The sequence below is a fragment of the Periplaneta americana genome, chromosome 2 (assembly GCF_040183065.1).
Source record: "Periplaneta americana isolate PAMFEO1 chromosome 2, P.americana_PAMFEO1_priV1, whole genome shotgun sequence".
NCBI lineage: Eukaryota > Metazoa > Arthropoda > Insecta > Blattodea > Blattidae > Periplaneta > Periplaneta americana.
Genome location: NC_091118.1, coordinates 64289587 through 64302899, shown reverse-complemented (window position 1 = coordinate 64302899; position 13313 = coordinate 64289587). Strand labels below are relative to the sequence as shown.

Here is a 13313-nt window from a genome sequence, read left to right as displayed (position 1 = left end):
TTTGAGTTGCTGTCCTCGGGAGCAAAGTCCCCATTTTTGACCCCGGAAATTAATTTTTGTCCCGAGAAGCTTTGATTTTGTTTCAATGGCATTTTACATCGTAAATATTTAAGTATCATGATGGAACTGCTGCGATTCATGCACATTTCTGAACAGTTCTCAGTATGAGGCAGAAGAACCAGTAAGCACAGTATGAGTTATTCTGTATTCTTTGAGAAGAACATAGCATCTTTGTCTTCGATCATCTTAGCATTTGCATTGTGCAGAAGCGTTAGAACTACCACAGCGTCCATTTTTAAGTAATTCAAATAATGAGAAATTTTATGACAAACCAACAGGTGAAAAATGGTATGATGTTTTTCAACAATGAAAAAAAAATCCATTCCATTTGAAAATCTTCTCTAAATAGTGTCATTAATCATGTGTCTTTCAGTCAGTAATTCATCTGTTGAAAGACTTTTCTCCACAATGAACTCAATCTAGACTGATGAAAAGTCAAGAATGGAAGCTGAAACAGTTAAATCTTTGTTGCAATGAAAACAAATTTAATTTCTCATATGAAGAACTTAATAGGAAGCTGTATGGGAATGAACAAATCCTTAAAAAGATACATTCTTCAGACAAGTACTTGTAAAATGTGTGTGTTAGAGTTTAGTGTGTACAATATTATGTGAAAGACTTCCATGCATGCGTCAGTACTGAATTGAATTCTTAGTGGTTATAATTAGATACAGGAGTTACGTGTGTTTATGCATTTAATTTAGAAAATTAAGATACTTTATAAATTTAGTGTGCAAATTTCTATAATTATTGTATCTACTGCTGCATGTATTTCCTGCAACATTTCAACGGAGAGTGACTAGATAAGCGTTTGTGGTTTTTCTTGAAATTGCCGATGTGCCCTGCTGGATCATAAAAATCTAGTCAGCCTACCCTCACTTTCTTACTGTTCTCTCACTGAAACCATTGGGCAAGGAGTTCAATCCTACTTTAGTGATTCCTATTTAGTAAGTAACTTATTCACCAATATGAGCAGAGCTCAACCAAAGTTTTGTATCCAGATTAACACTAAAACATATGTTCTCTGTTTTTATAAGTGAAAAAGAATAAAATTTTTAAAAAAGATAATTATAGGGGATTCAGTGAACTATTGAACACGTAGAACGAGCTGTGCCTGGTGGGAATTGAAGTAAAACTTAAAATGTAACATTTGATTGGCAGGTGAAGCTCCTGAACAAAATGAAAGAAGAAGCAGCCAAACACAAAGATGTTGAATTGCGAAGAAACCGGGAGATTGCACAGCTACGTAAGGAATCTCGCAAGAGGGAAAACACAATCCGGTCTCTGGAGGCTGAGAAACGTGTCAAAGAAGCTGTCCTCAAACGAAAGCAGGAGGAGGTGACGGCCCTTCGCAGGCTGCAGCGTGGACCTCTGAGCAACAAGGCTGCTGGAAGAGTTGGACCTCGGCATGGTGAGTTGGTGGTGTGATAGTAGTTTATGACAAAGAAGAAATGGGCATGGGACAGTAAGTTTTTCTCTAGGTACTTTGGTGGCTTCTGTCATTTTTGTTTAATCATTCTGCATTATTACCATATTATCGTCTCTAAATGGTTATAGTTGTAAGAGATATTAAATAAAAATTAAAATGATAATCCATGTTGAATCTTTCGTACACTACTTTTAACACTTGAATATAAATAATTGATTAAATGGCGATCTTACTCGTGTTAATTGTGTAAGCATGTGTGGCTTACAGCTGTTTCGGTGCAACACACAGATCAATTTCAGAACACACACACACTATTTGACACCACATTTCAACACTTTTCAACAATCGAATGCACCCACACAACAGGCAGCGAAGTTCGAGATGACGCCGAGATCTAGTAGGCTCTGAGGATGGTGTGAAGAAGCACTGAGACAGCTCTAAGCCGCACATGCTTACACAGTTAACACGAGTAAGATCGCCATTTAATCAATTAATTAAAATGATCTTCTCCTCATAATTTTTGTATTTAAAAGATCATTAGCAGCAGCAACAACAGTCAAGGGTCTAGACCTAATGGCCTGTTCCGGTTTGATTGTCCATCCAGTATTCTTCTAATACAGTGATCATCAACACAGGTGCTCTTTCGAGGCAGTAAGGGCGCTCGCAAGCAAGCAAGCCAGCAGTGTGCAAGATTCCAAAGATATGGGAAGGATAGAAGGAGATGCTTGTCATGCAATAGCTTGAAGCCGGTGTGAAGGAGGAACATAGCAATATTATAGATTTATAGTGCACATCTTGCCGAGCAGGCTGCAGAAATTGACGTACTTGAGTGTCTGAATGATCATTCGCTTGATTTTAACCCTTTTACAATTGACTTTAAAAGCCTTGTATTTGCAGTAACTTTCGTGTACCATACAATCAGGGTAATGCAAGAAGTGAATGAATTTAAACTCTATTAAGATTGAGCACTGTAAAATTATATTTATTTATTTTGCGAAACAACAGGAATATATCCCACTATGTGTAATTGTGCTGTATAATGCAAAACAAAATACTCATTAAGTCTGAGAATAAAGCGAAGCATTATACCTACGTAAAATCATAAATTTTAATGAGATGGCTTGCACGAAAGTTCATAAAGCAAGTTTCTATAGCGTTGTAATGATAAGCCAAAATTCGGAAGGTTATTTTTAAGAGATAGGGAATTAAAAACAAGTTACACATTTGAATTGAAAGTGAGCATCTTTTTACCGATATTTTTTATTAAAAATGGAAACATGCAATATGCGAGTTCTAGTAGGCTCTGAGAATGGTGTCAAGTAGCACCGAAACAGCTGTAAGCCACACATGCTTACATAATTAACACAAATAAGATCGCCATTTAATCAATTATATATATTCAAGCGTTAAACGTAGTTTACGAAAGATTCAATATGGAATAATTTTATATTTCTTCAATTTGTTTTCACTGCATTAAAATTAATAAGATTTAATAGTTCCTTACACATAAATAATAATTACACTATTAACAATTTTATGTAAGAATAATTGTTCAACCAACAATCTTCTACCAATAGGTTATTGAATAATGCATTACACAAGTAAGAATTGTTATTAATTACTACCATATTTATTTTCTTAAAATACACATAGGCCTATTGAAAGAAACGCTTCTGAATTTGTTTCTTTATACGGTAATTAATTATTTTTATATTCAAATTTCCTGTTTATTAAACTGTTATAAAGTAATTTTAAAACATGTTCATCCTTAAAATATTTCTTGAATTACGAAAAATAAATCCTGGTTGTCCATACTTCATCTGTGATCTCATAATTTGGTTTTCAGAATTAATATTGTATTAAACATTTGGTTGTAGAGAAACGCTATGAACTTATGAACGCACATTAACATTCAATGGAAAATTATTTAGTACGAGTATACTCCAGTTTCTTACTGTTTAGTTATTTATTATCAAAATGTTAAGTCTTATAATGCAGGTTATAATTACTGCATTATCTAATCGAATTGGGGATGTTTGTTTATTAATAGCTATTTCGTGGATATTAAATTTTGGAAGATGGAATTATATTTATTATTTGGAATTATTAAGGGGTAGTTTTGATATTTGGGGCTAAGAGGGAAGAAGTTATAGGAGAATGGAGAAGTTACACAACACAGAACTGCACGCATTGTATTATTTCTTCTTCGTCTTCTCCTTCTTCTTCTTCCTTCTTCTTCTTCTTCTTCTTCTTCTTCTTCTTCTTCTTCTTCTTCTTCTTAAGGCACTACAACTTCAAAATTGAATGTCTTGGCCTTCTCAACAATTTGTTTCCAGGAACTACTATCGTTATATTATTTACCTAACATAATTAGGAACATTAAATCCAGACGTTTGAGATGGGCAGGGCATGTAGCACATATGGGTGATTCCAGAAATGCATATAGAGTGTTTGTTGGGAGGCCGGAGGGAAAAAGATCTTTGGGGAGGCCGAAATGCAGAAGGGAGGATAATATTGAAGTGGATTTGAGGAAGGTGGGATATGATGATAGAGACTGGATTAATCTTGCATAGGATAGGGACTGATGGCGAGGTTATGTGAGGGCAGCAATGAACCTCTGTGTTCCTTAAAAGCCGTAAATATACTCTAGGTAATAGGATTGTGTATGTCATGTGACGGCATTAAAATTATACCATAGGCTATACATTAATATCTGCAATAAAGATTAGTAATTACATGCCTTAACTGTTTCTCAATTCCTTAAAACATATCTTCCTTATATTTAACTTTATATTCCATGCTATTATCTTATTTCTACAACCAAGAAAGGTTAGCAAATATAAAACGTAAATACCATTTTCACTCGGTGCAGAATAGAGTATGTAACCTCATAGCAAAAGACTGGTGACAGAAGTGCTGCAATGCTTAGCCATAGTAGTCTATCTTTCCCTCGAATGTCTTTGGATCTGCTCTTGCAAACTGCCCAGATGCAGCGGAGAGCATTCTTGCACAAAGAGCACTGGTTGCTGATTACTGTTCTAATACGACTTTGGCTTCATTTTCCTGTTGGATGGTGTTTTAAAATTAAATTGGGAAACTTCTCTTTAGATAATATTCTTTCGACATGTAGTCTCCATTTATTCCTGTAATGGTGGATTTTTGTCAAGAACTGGTTCAACTTTAAGTTCCGAAATATTACAGCGTTTGTTTTGTGATCCTGCTGTGTATAGTTTGCTTTCCGCCCCCTGAATTTCAGTTCTGTTACAGTGATGCGAGATTCATTTTTTTTTTTCTGCAGGTCTTGCATCCATGCAGTAGTGTTATATATTTTTAATCTTATTCCTTTCTGGACTTGGAAGGTTTTGAAACCTTATTTATTACTCTGGTTATTTTAAGAAATTTCATGGTTTTGGCAGTGATATCTTTTTCATTCTGATAAGATATTGAGCATGCCAGTTAATTAATTACATTAATTTATATAGTGCGATCGAAAAGTCCTTCTGCAGCTCTGTTAGTTCTAGTAACCCTACAATACAACCCTGTAGAAAGCTGGCACTCCCCCATTCATTCCGGTTTGACAACCTCACATCCCCAGTCCATCATATGCTTAGCCGTGCCGGTGCAGGTGTTACGTGCTGTCTCTTCTCACTTTATAGATCTCTTGGATATGGAACAACAAGTTTTGATGGAGAAATCATTGCAATAAGTGAAAGTCTCAGGAATCTTCTCTGCCACATCAATAAATTTAAAAATGCAGTTATATTGTCAGACTCCAAAGCAGCTATTCTATCAATAGTCTCTAGACACACACCTTCATCTCAAACAGCAGAAATAAATAAAATGCTCTCTCAACTAATAACGCGCAATAAAATAATTGTATTCCAATGGATACCATCCCATTGTGGAATCCTGGATAACGAGAATGCGGATGCTTTAGTAAAGAAGGGCAGCACTGCTACTTACAGACCTGTTACTAAATCTACGTATTACTCTGTAAAAAGATTTATTAAATCTACATACTTAGACTTCAACAAACAAAATTTAATAACACAATCTCAAGGGAAAAAATGGAACTCTCTGCAGTTGATTCCCGATTTACCACGCAAATCGTCTGTAGCTACATTTAGATTGGCAACAGGCCATGACTGTTTGGCCAAACACCTGCATAGAATTGGAATATATCAGTCTCCTAACTGTCCATTGTTCAACTCAAATCAAGAAATGGATTCAGAACATCTCAAAATCTGTGCGTCAGTGGCTAAACATGACAATATTATCTTTGAAAAATATTGGAGTGCAAGAGGTCAAATGACTTTATTGTCAAATGCCTGGCATTAGAAAACAACAACATATGCTTAGCGGCTAGTGCTGTCAATTGAATTCTCTGCCTAGTGGATTCTCGGCTACACAGGCACTGTGGAGAGACTTCTCGATCACACTGTAGTAACACTGAAGAAGAACAATTCGCACTTCTAAAGACAAAACAATTATTTTCTGGTATGAATTTAAAAAAAACTCTCTGTAGAATCACTTGTATTATTGTTTTTGCCATAGCGACAGTAGGGAAACAATTGAAACAAATTTCTGTGAAAATAAAACTCTATAAAACAATTATTACATCAGTGGCATGAGATACAGCCTTTTTATATGTAAAAAGATTACATTACTAAACTTTTGTATATTTACTTTCACTTTGCTTATTTCTTCAACAGCATCTAAACGCCTGAGTGTGACACCTAAGGAGGTGAAACATAGATGGCAGCAGCTCGAAAAGAACATCAACAAGATAGCTCTCAGTAAGCAGATGGTTGCGTCAATGGAGAGAGACATGGAGAGGTAATGTACTTCAGATTAAACTAGTTCTGTCAATCTGCATTCCTGCTTCCTTGTTGGAGAAGTTGAAGAAAAATTTATCCAAAATCCTGAATTATCTACCATAATATGACCCTCGTTAATAGGTTTTAGTTATGTAGTGTGTACATACATGTAATGCTCATAACTAGCATAATATTTTAATAAGTTTGCTTTTTTTTACATTTAGAATTGACTTATGTTACCAGAACAACATCATAAAGGAAAAATAGTCCTTAAGCAACATTTTAAATGTGAAAATAGTGTCATTACATGAGGACATCGTAGAATTGCCCTTTATCCTTTTTGGTGAAATGTCCTCCATTTTCACTCGTCCTCCATTCCATTTCTTCCATCTGGTCACCCTGGCAATGAGTAGAAGGGAATTAAAATATATATGTTACAGAACTGTCATAAGTCAGAAGTCTGTTCTTTGCTTGCAACAGCTGTAATATATGAATCGCTCCATGCAGAAAGGTCTTCAGTCCATTAGACCTGGTTTTGAGAAAACTAAGGAAAACTGTCTGTACTTTGTATTCCTTTCTGCATAGAACTCTGAGCCTGACGCTTCAGTTTCTGTCTTTCCAAGCATTGGACTGAATATCTTTCTGCACAGGCTGATGGAACCATCCATAAAGATATGATTTCCATCGATATCTCGTTTTTCCAAAATTTGTGACTGAAGCCCTTTCTGCATGGAGCGATTCATATGTTGTAGCTATGGTTATAATTTAAAACAAATGTTGTAATGTTTCTTGTTATGGTATGATATGCAGGCAGTTACAACAGCGAGAGGAGCTGGGAAGGTCTCTTGACCAGCTAATGCGCAGAAGAGACCATGCTCTCATCAGTCGACAGGACTCTTCTGTCATTCGGGACTTGGAAGATCAAATTGAGAGCATGAAAGCCAACATTGATTATGTGCAAGAGAGCATTGCGGAGTCTCAACAAAATATCATGCAGATTGAAGACAGCAAGGTATGACATACATACATACATACCGGTACGTACATACATACATACATACATACATACATACATACATACATACATACATACATACATACATACATACATACATACATACATACATACATAGATTTAAAGTTTTCTCATTGACTATGTTACGATATAGCTTTTGGGCGTTTTAACTAGGTAGTGAAATGAAAATTTTCGTTATTTATTAGTTTATTGTTCCTTCAGGCTATACACATCAAAGAGGTTTATGTACAAAGTCTCTCCTAAAAATATCCAGTCATTTTTAACATCTCTAGAACTGGTCACAGCCACTAGTATAGTATGTTTGTCTGCTGATCCGAAGCTGTGCTCAGACTTGGGTTCGATTCTCTCTTGGACTGATTACTGGGGCCTAATGCATAAAAGGTACTAGTGACAAGTAACAATTTACCAATATACGGATGACAAATGACAAGTCTTAGTAATTGTTTCATAACACAGTTTTACGTGCTGGCAACGGGTTTCGCCTTCTCCCTTCATCGTCATCATCATCATCATCATCATCATCATCATCATCATCATCACTCATTTCATACACAGCACTTACACGAACACTTACACATACACTCACCCTAGTACACGATATAACTCCCCATAGATACGCATCATGTACAGCATGGCCCGCCAAAGTGATGTACAACTTGAAAATGGATCACAGTCCAGCCATCTATCTGCAATATGTGAAATCCGAATGACGTAAAGTGAAGTAGGTAGACATTGGATACATACTTAATTTGTCATGATTAGCTTATTTTTCAAGTGAAAGCATTCATATTGACAATTTCTGTTTTAGAATATTGCGAAAAAAAAATAGTGTTACAATACTAAAATCAGTTTTAAGTATTACTTAATTTGCCATTAATTTAATTACGAAGAAGGTAGAGAATGTCACAAACAAATACGGTATTCAGCATTTCTGTGTTTCATTTTTATGGCGTGAACTATCTTCACATCATGTTCCTTGATAAATTAAGAGATGAAAAGAATATATTATTCGGACAGTTTTCTTCCTATTCGACAAAGGAAATAAATTAAATTAATGGAAAGAACCTCGTATGCTCAATAAATTGGTTTGCTACCACCTGAATAAGGATTGGAAATACATGCGAGATACCAACTGGCCAATTTCTGGAAAACTATGATATATATTTACATATGAGGCAGTCCAGAAAGTAAGTTTACGTGGAGCAGTTTACAGAAAGAAAACCAATTTCATTGACATATTTATTGTAACAAATACACCAAATGTTAAGCTATGTTTCAACATATTCCCCACCGGAATTGAGACATTTGTCATAGCACAGGATCAATAGAGAGGTGCAGATGGCTGTCACACACACTGGTTGCAGCAGACTTCTACAACACAGAGATACAAAAGTTGAGATTGATGACGTAACAGAAGCATTTTTACATTGTTACTACTTTTAGATGCTATAGGACATCTTAAGAGGGTTAATTGACAGAATCCTGTGCAGCTGGAAGTAGAAGTTGTGGCTGGACAATAGAAGAGCTGTTGAGATTTTTGCTTATAACATCAATCACTAGACGTCATAAAGTTCATTTTTAGACAGCCATTCTTAAAAGTAAATCTTTTAATACTAGGTAAGCATAAAAAAATAGACTGTTACATAGTAGCATATGAAAAGTTATTTTAATACTAGTATTTTTAACGTTACTTTCAACTGTTTGTGCTGATCGTCAGTTGTTTCTCATCAGATGTTACACAGTAGCATTTGTAACCAATTAATAAAGCATTCAAACATTGCCAGGCCTACTTTGGAAAATGAAATGTACACAAATTAAATGTACCGTAATTGCAACTGGGTTTGAACCTAGGACTTCTCGATCTCCAGCTACTTTTTTTTTTTTTTTTTTTTTTTCTCTCGCAGAGTCCAAACAAGTTTTGACTGTAAAGAATGCAAGAATATCTCGAGCTTGCAGAAGAAGCTACTAAATTTTTAATAGTATTTGCAAATTGGTATTTATGCAGAATAAGTTTCTAGTCTATGATTGCCATCAAAATAAAAGCAATAAATTGAAAATGATAACAGTATGTGAATATAGAATTCAGATTTGAGAAGCTAGTTTCTTAAAAACAGACGCATTTCTTCTTTTTCCATAGCATTACAGCCCTGGATGGGCTTTGGCTTCCCTCACAATCCTCGACCAATCACTTCTCTCCTGTGCTAATTCTTTCCATCTTCTAACTCCTATACTCTTCAAACCCATTTTCACATCTTGCAACCATCTTTTCCTTGGCCTTCCTTTCTTTCTGAGTCCTATTATTCCATTGTTCAACAGTATTTTGGTGTCCTATCATTTTGAATCCTTTCTACATGACCCAGCCAACCAAGCCTCAAGGATTTAATATGCCTCACCAGATCCTCTTTTTTTAATATCTGGTCAATCTCTAACTTTCTTAGCCCTGGAAAGGATACATAAACTTCACACTCATAATGGATACATATGATATGGGGTAACAGGTTATCCCTGTAACAATTCCAGGGTTAAAAAAAACTCATTTGTCGTATTTTATTACTTTTTACTTTATAACTACTGAAACATTTTTTTTTATGTTCAATGTTGTTTACGTTTCTAAATGCAATATAAATGTATGTTAATAAGACGATTTTTGCCACCGGTGTGGCTCAGTCGGTGAAGGCGCTTGCCTGCCGGACTGAAGTTGCGCTCAGGTATGGGTTCGATCCCCACTTGGGCTGATTACCTGGTTGGGTTTTTCCGAGATTTTCCCTAACTGTAAGGTGAATGCCAGGTAATTTTTGGCGAATCCTTGGCTTCATCTCGCCAAATACCATCTCGCTTCCACCAATCTCATCGACATTAAATAAACTCGTCGTTGATACAGCGTCATTAAATAACCAACAAAAAAAAATATGATTTTTGTTTTATTTTGTAAATCGCCTCGCAATCCCCCTCAGCTCTTTGCACGACCCCCACTTTGGGAACCACTGTGTTAAATTGTGCTACTCTTAAGTTCTTAACCAAAAGGGAAACAGAAACTGACTAGCTGGAATTTATTTTGACTCTCTCTAAAGATACTGTGAACTGTCTATAGTGGCCCCTACTAACCTTGATTATTTGTATTCTTTTGCGATAACTCTTCACACTTGTGCGATTATTTCTCATTTGCAGGAGAACTTCGACACAATGGATGTGGCCGGTGTGGTGCAGGGACTGACAGAAGTAGACTCAAGGTATCTGGTCGAGAAACTATACAATATGACCATCAACCAAAGTTACTCTGCAGCCCAAAAGGAGCTTGCTGTTAAGGAGATGGAAGCGAAGCTGAATGAGGTAACTTCAATCAGGTTGATTTGCTTATTCCTATAACACTTTCTTTATAGTATTTCCGACCACAGCATTAATATATTTTTCTCACTTGTTTACTGGTTGTGGTATCTCCACCCTTTTCTTCCATATCCTGCTGTGAAGTATTGAATAATGTCCTATTGCATTGTTAATACAAGTTAATCCATATAAACCTTTACCATTAAATATTTGTCATCTTATTTCAGCACTTCATGGGTTATTTCAGATTTCCAGTTTCACTTATTCAACACGTGTTCTTATTTTGTTGATTACCAGCTAAAACAGCAGAACAGCACCCAACAACAGCTGTTGGAACATCTGTTGAATGAGAGAACAGTTGAAGACATTCAACAAGCACTTTCTTCAGGCAGCTCTGCAAACTCATCCAGATCCAACTCTCCTACTGAAACGTAAGTTATTACTTTTCATAGAGACCAACAGGAGCCTATTTCACAAAAGTATAGTGTTGTACATTTCAAGGTACTTATGAAAGTTGTTGTAAAGTGTGGAGTTGTATCTGTCTGTTCCACGAAAGAATTAAAGTGTCTTGTACATTACTAATGATTACCAGGAAACAATTGGCATTCATACAGTCCTCTCTGTAGATTGAAAACTCAAAAAAGTTTCATATCCATTGTTCAAGAATTAAAACAGAAAATCAATATCCCGAATTTAAAAGAAAACCTACAAATTAAACCAAACCCTTTAACTCTATTAAATATGGAATATAATCTAAATTTAACAGAAGAAATATTGAAATCAGAAGTAAACACTGAAATACTAAAACAATTGTCTTTAGAGACAATTAATATTAGATACCCTCCACAAAACTGGCTTCATTTATACACTGATGGATTCTTGATCTCCAGAGAACAAGGTGCCGGTGCAGGTGTTACGTGCTGTCTCTTCTCACTTTATAGATCTCTTGGGTATGGAACAGCAAGTTTTGATGGAGAAATCATTGCAATAAGTGAAAGTCTCAGGAATCTTCTATGCCACATCAGTAAATTTAGGAATGCAGTTATATTGTCAGACTCCAAAGCAGCTATTCTATCAATAGTCTCTAAACACACACCTTCATCTCAAACAGCAGAAATAACTAAAATGCTCTCTCAATTGATATCACTCAATAAAAGAATTGTATTCCAATGGATACCATCCCATTGTGGAATCCTGGGAAACGAGAATACGGATGCTTTAGCAAAGAAGGGCAGCACTGCTACTTACAGACCTGTTACTAAATCTACGTATTACTCTGTAAAAAGATTTATTAAATCTACATACTTAGACTTCAACAAACAAAATTTGATAACACAATCCCAAGGGAAAAAATGGAACTCTCTGCATAAAAATCCACAGTTAATTCCCGATTTACCACGAAAATCGTCTGTAGCTGCATTTAGATTGGCAACAGGCCATGATTGTTTGGCCAAACACCTGCATAGAATTGGAATATATCAGTCCCCTAACTGTCCATTGTGCAACTCAAACCAAGAAATGGATTCGGAACACCTCAAAATCTGTGCTTCAGTGGCTGGTCATGATAATATCTTTGAAAAATATTGGAGTGCAAGAGGTCAAATGACTTTATTGTCAAACTCCTGGCATTAGAAAACAACAACAACAACATTACTAATGAATCTCTACAAGTGATATCCATATTCATACTACGTCATAACATAAAGCAGCTGTTTATTTTCATATTTCATTCGTCGAATTAGGTTATGTTTGTCCCCTTAATCGTAATTTCTATTTTAAGGAAGGTTACACAGCAAAGATTCATAGTGCTGTAATATTTCTATGAATTTCGCAATCCTGCATTGTTACTTGCTTTAATTTACGTCTTTGATAATGAAAAATTTAGTTCCTTTTTATTATCATCATGTTCTTCTACGATTCCCGCATTAAGATAGGCGCTCACTTACCAGAAAAAAATTTGTTCATTGTGTTCGGATTTCTATTATAGTATCACTCATTTCTCCGCATTTCCGATTTAATCATCAAATAGTGTTGCAATTTACCGCTAGAGCTCATTATTTCATTGTAATGTTCTGAGTTGAACCTGGAAATAAAATGAATAGCTTAAATAAATTATGAAGGACATGCCTGCTTAATTTAGTATTTTCACAATCTCATCCCATATGTTCTCTCTACATATTACATTGCTATAATTCTAATTTAATAAAATAATTATAAAGCTCTTCATACTGTTGGACTTAATAAAATAAGCTTCGCGTCATCCATTTCATTATACCTTCAATATTACTCTGTTTGGAGGCCTTACAATCGATATATTTGCCAAGACATGGCCATGATATTCTTCATTTTGAACTTGTACGGTACGGAAATTCATTTAGAATTATCTGGCCAGAATTCTGAATGGTATCCGGTTATGTGGACAAAGGCGATATGGCCAAGTGGGCGATGCTCCTTTTAAAATTATGCAAAGAATAAAAATCCGAACGCGGCAAACAAATTTTTTCCGGTAAGTGAGCACCTAGCTTAATGCTGTGCTGTAGTTTCCCATGTTAGCCAATAGATGCTGCTAATAATGATCTTCACCTGCCAGACTTAATTGTTACGAAATTGCAAACACTGCAAAATTACGTATTGAAGTGATGTCAAA

General features: G+C 35.5%; 1 protein-coding gene across 4 annotated transcripts in view; it reads left to right on the top strand.

Moving 5' to 3' along the window:
• Positions 1 to 13313, top strand: part of Klp31E (kinesin-like protein 31E) — a 517900-nt gene that overhangs the window by 355745 nt on the left and 148842 nt on the right. For all 4 annotated transcript variants that reach the window (XM_069817888.1, XM_069817889.1, XM_069817887.1 and 1 more), the window contains exons 14-18: positions 1222 to 1471; positions 6202 to 6325; positions 7117 to 7318; positions 10511 to 10672; positions 10964 to 11097. In XM_069817888.1, the coding sequence (XP_069673989.1) occupies positions 1222 to 1471; positions 6202 to 6325; positions 7117 to 7318; positions 10511 to 10672; positions 10964 to 11097 (872 nt within the window). The remainder of the gene's footprint in view (positions 1 to 1221; positions 1472 to 6201; positions 6326 to 7116; positions 7319 to 10510; positions 10673 to 10963; positions 11098 to 13313) is intronic.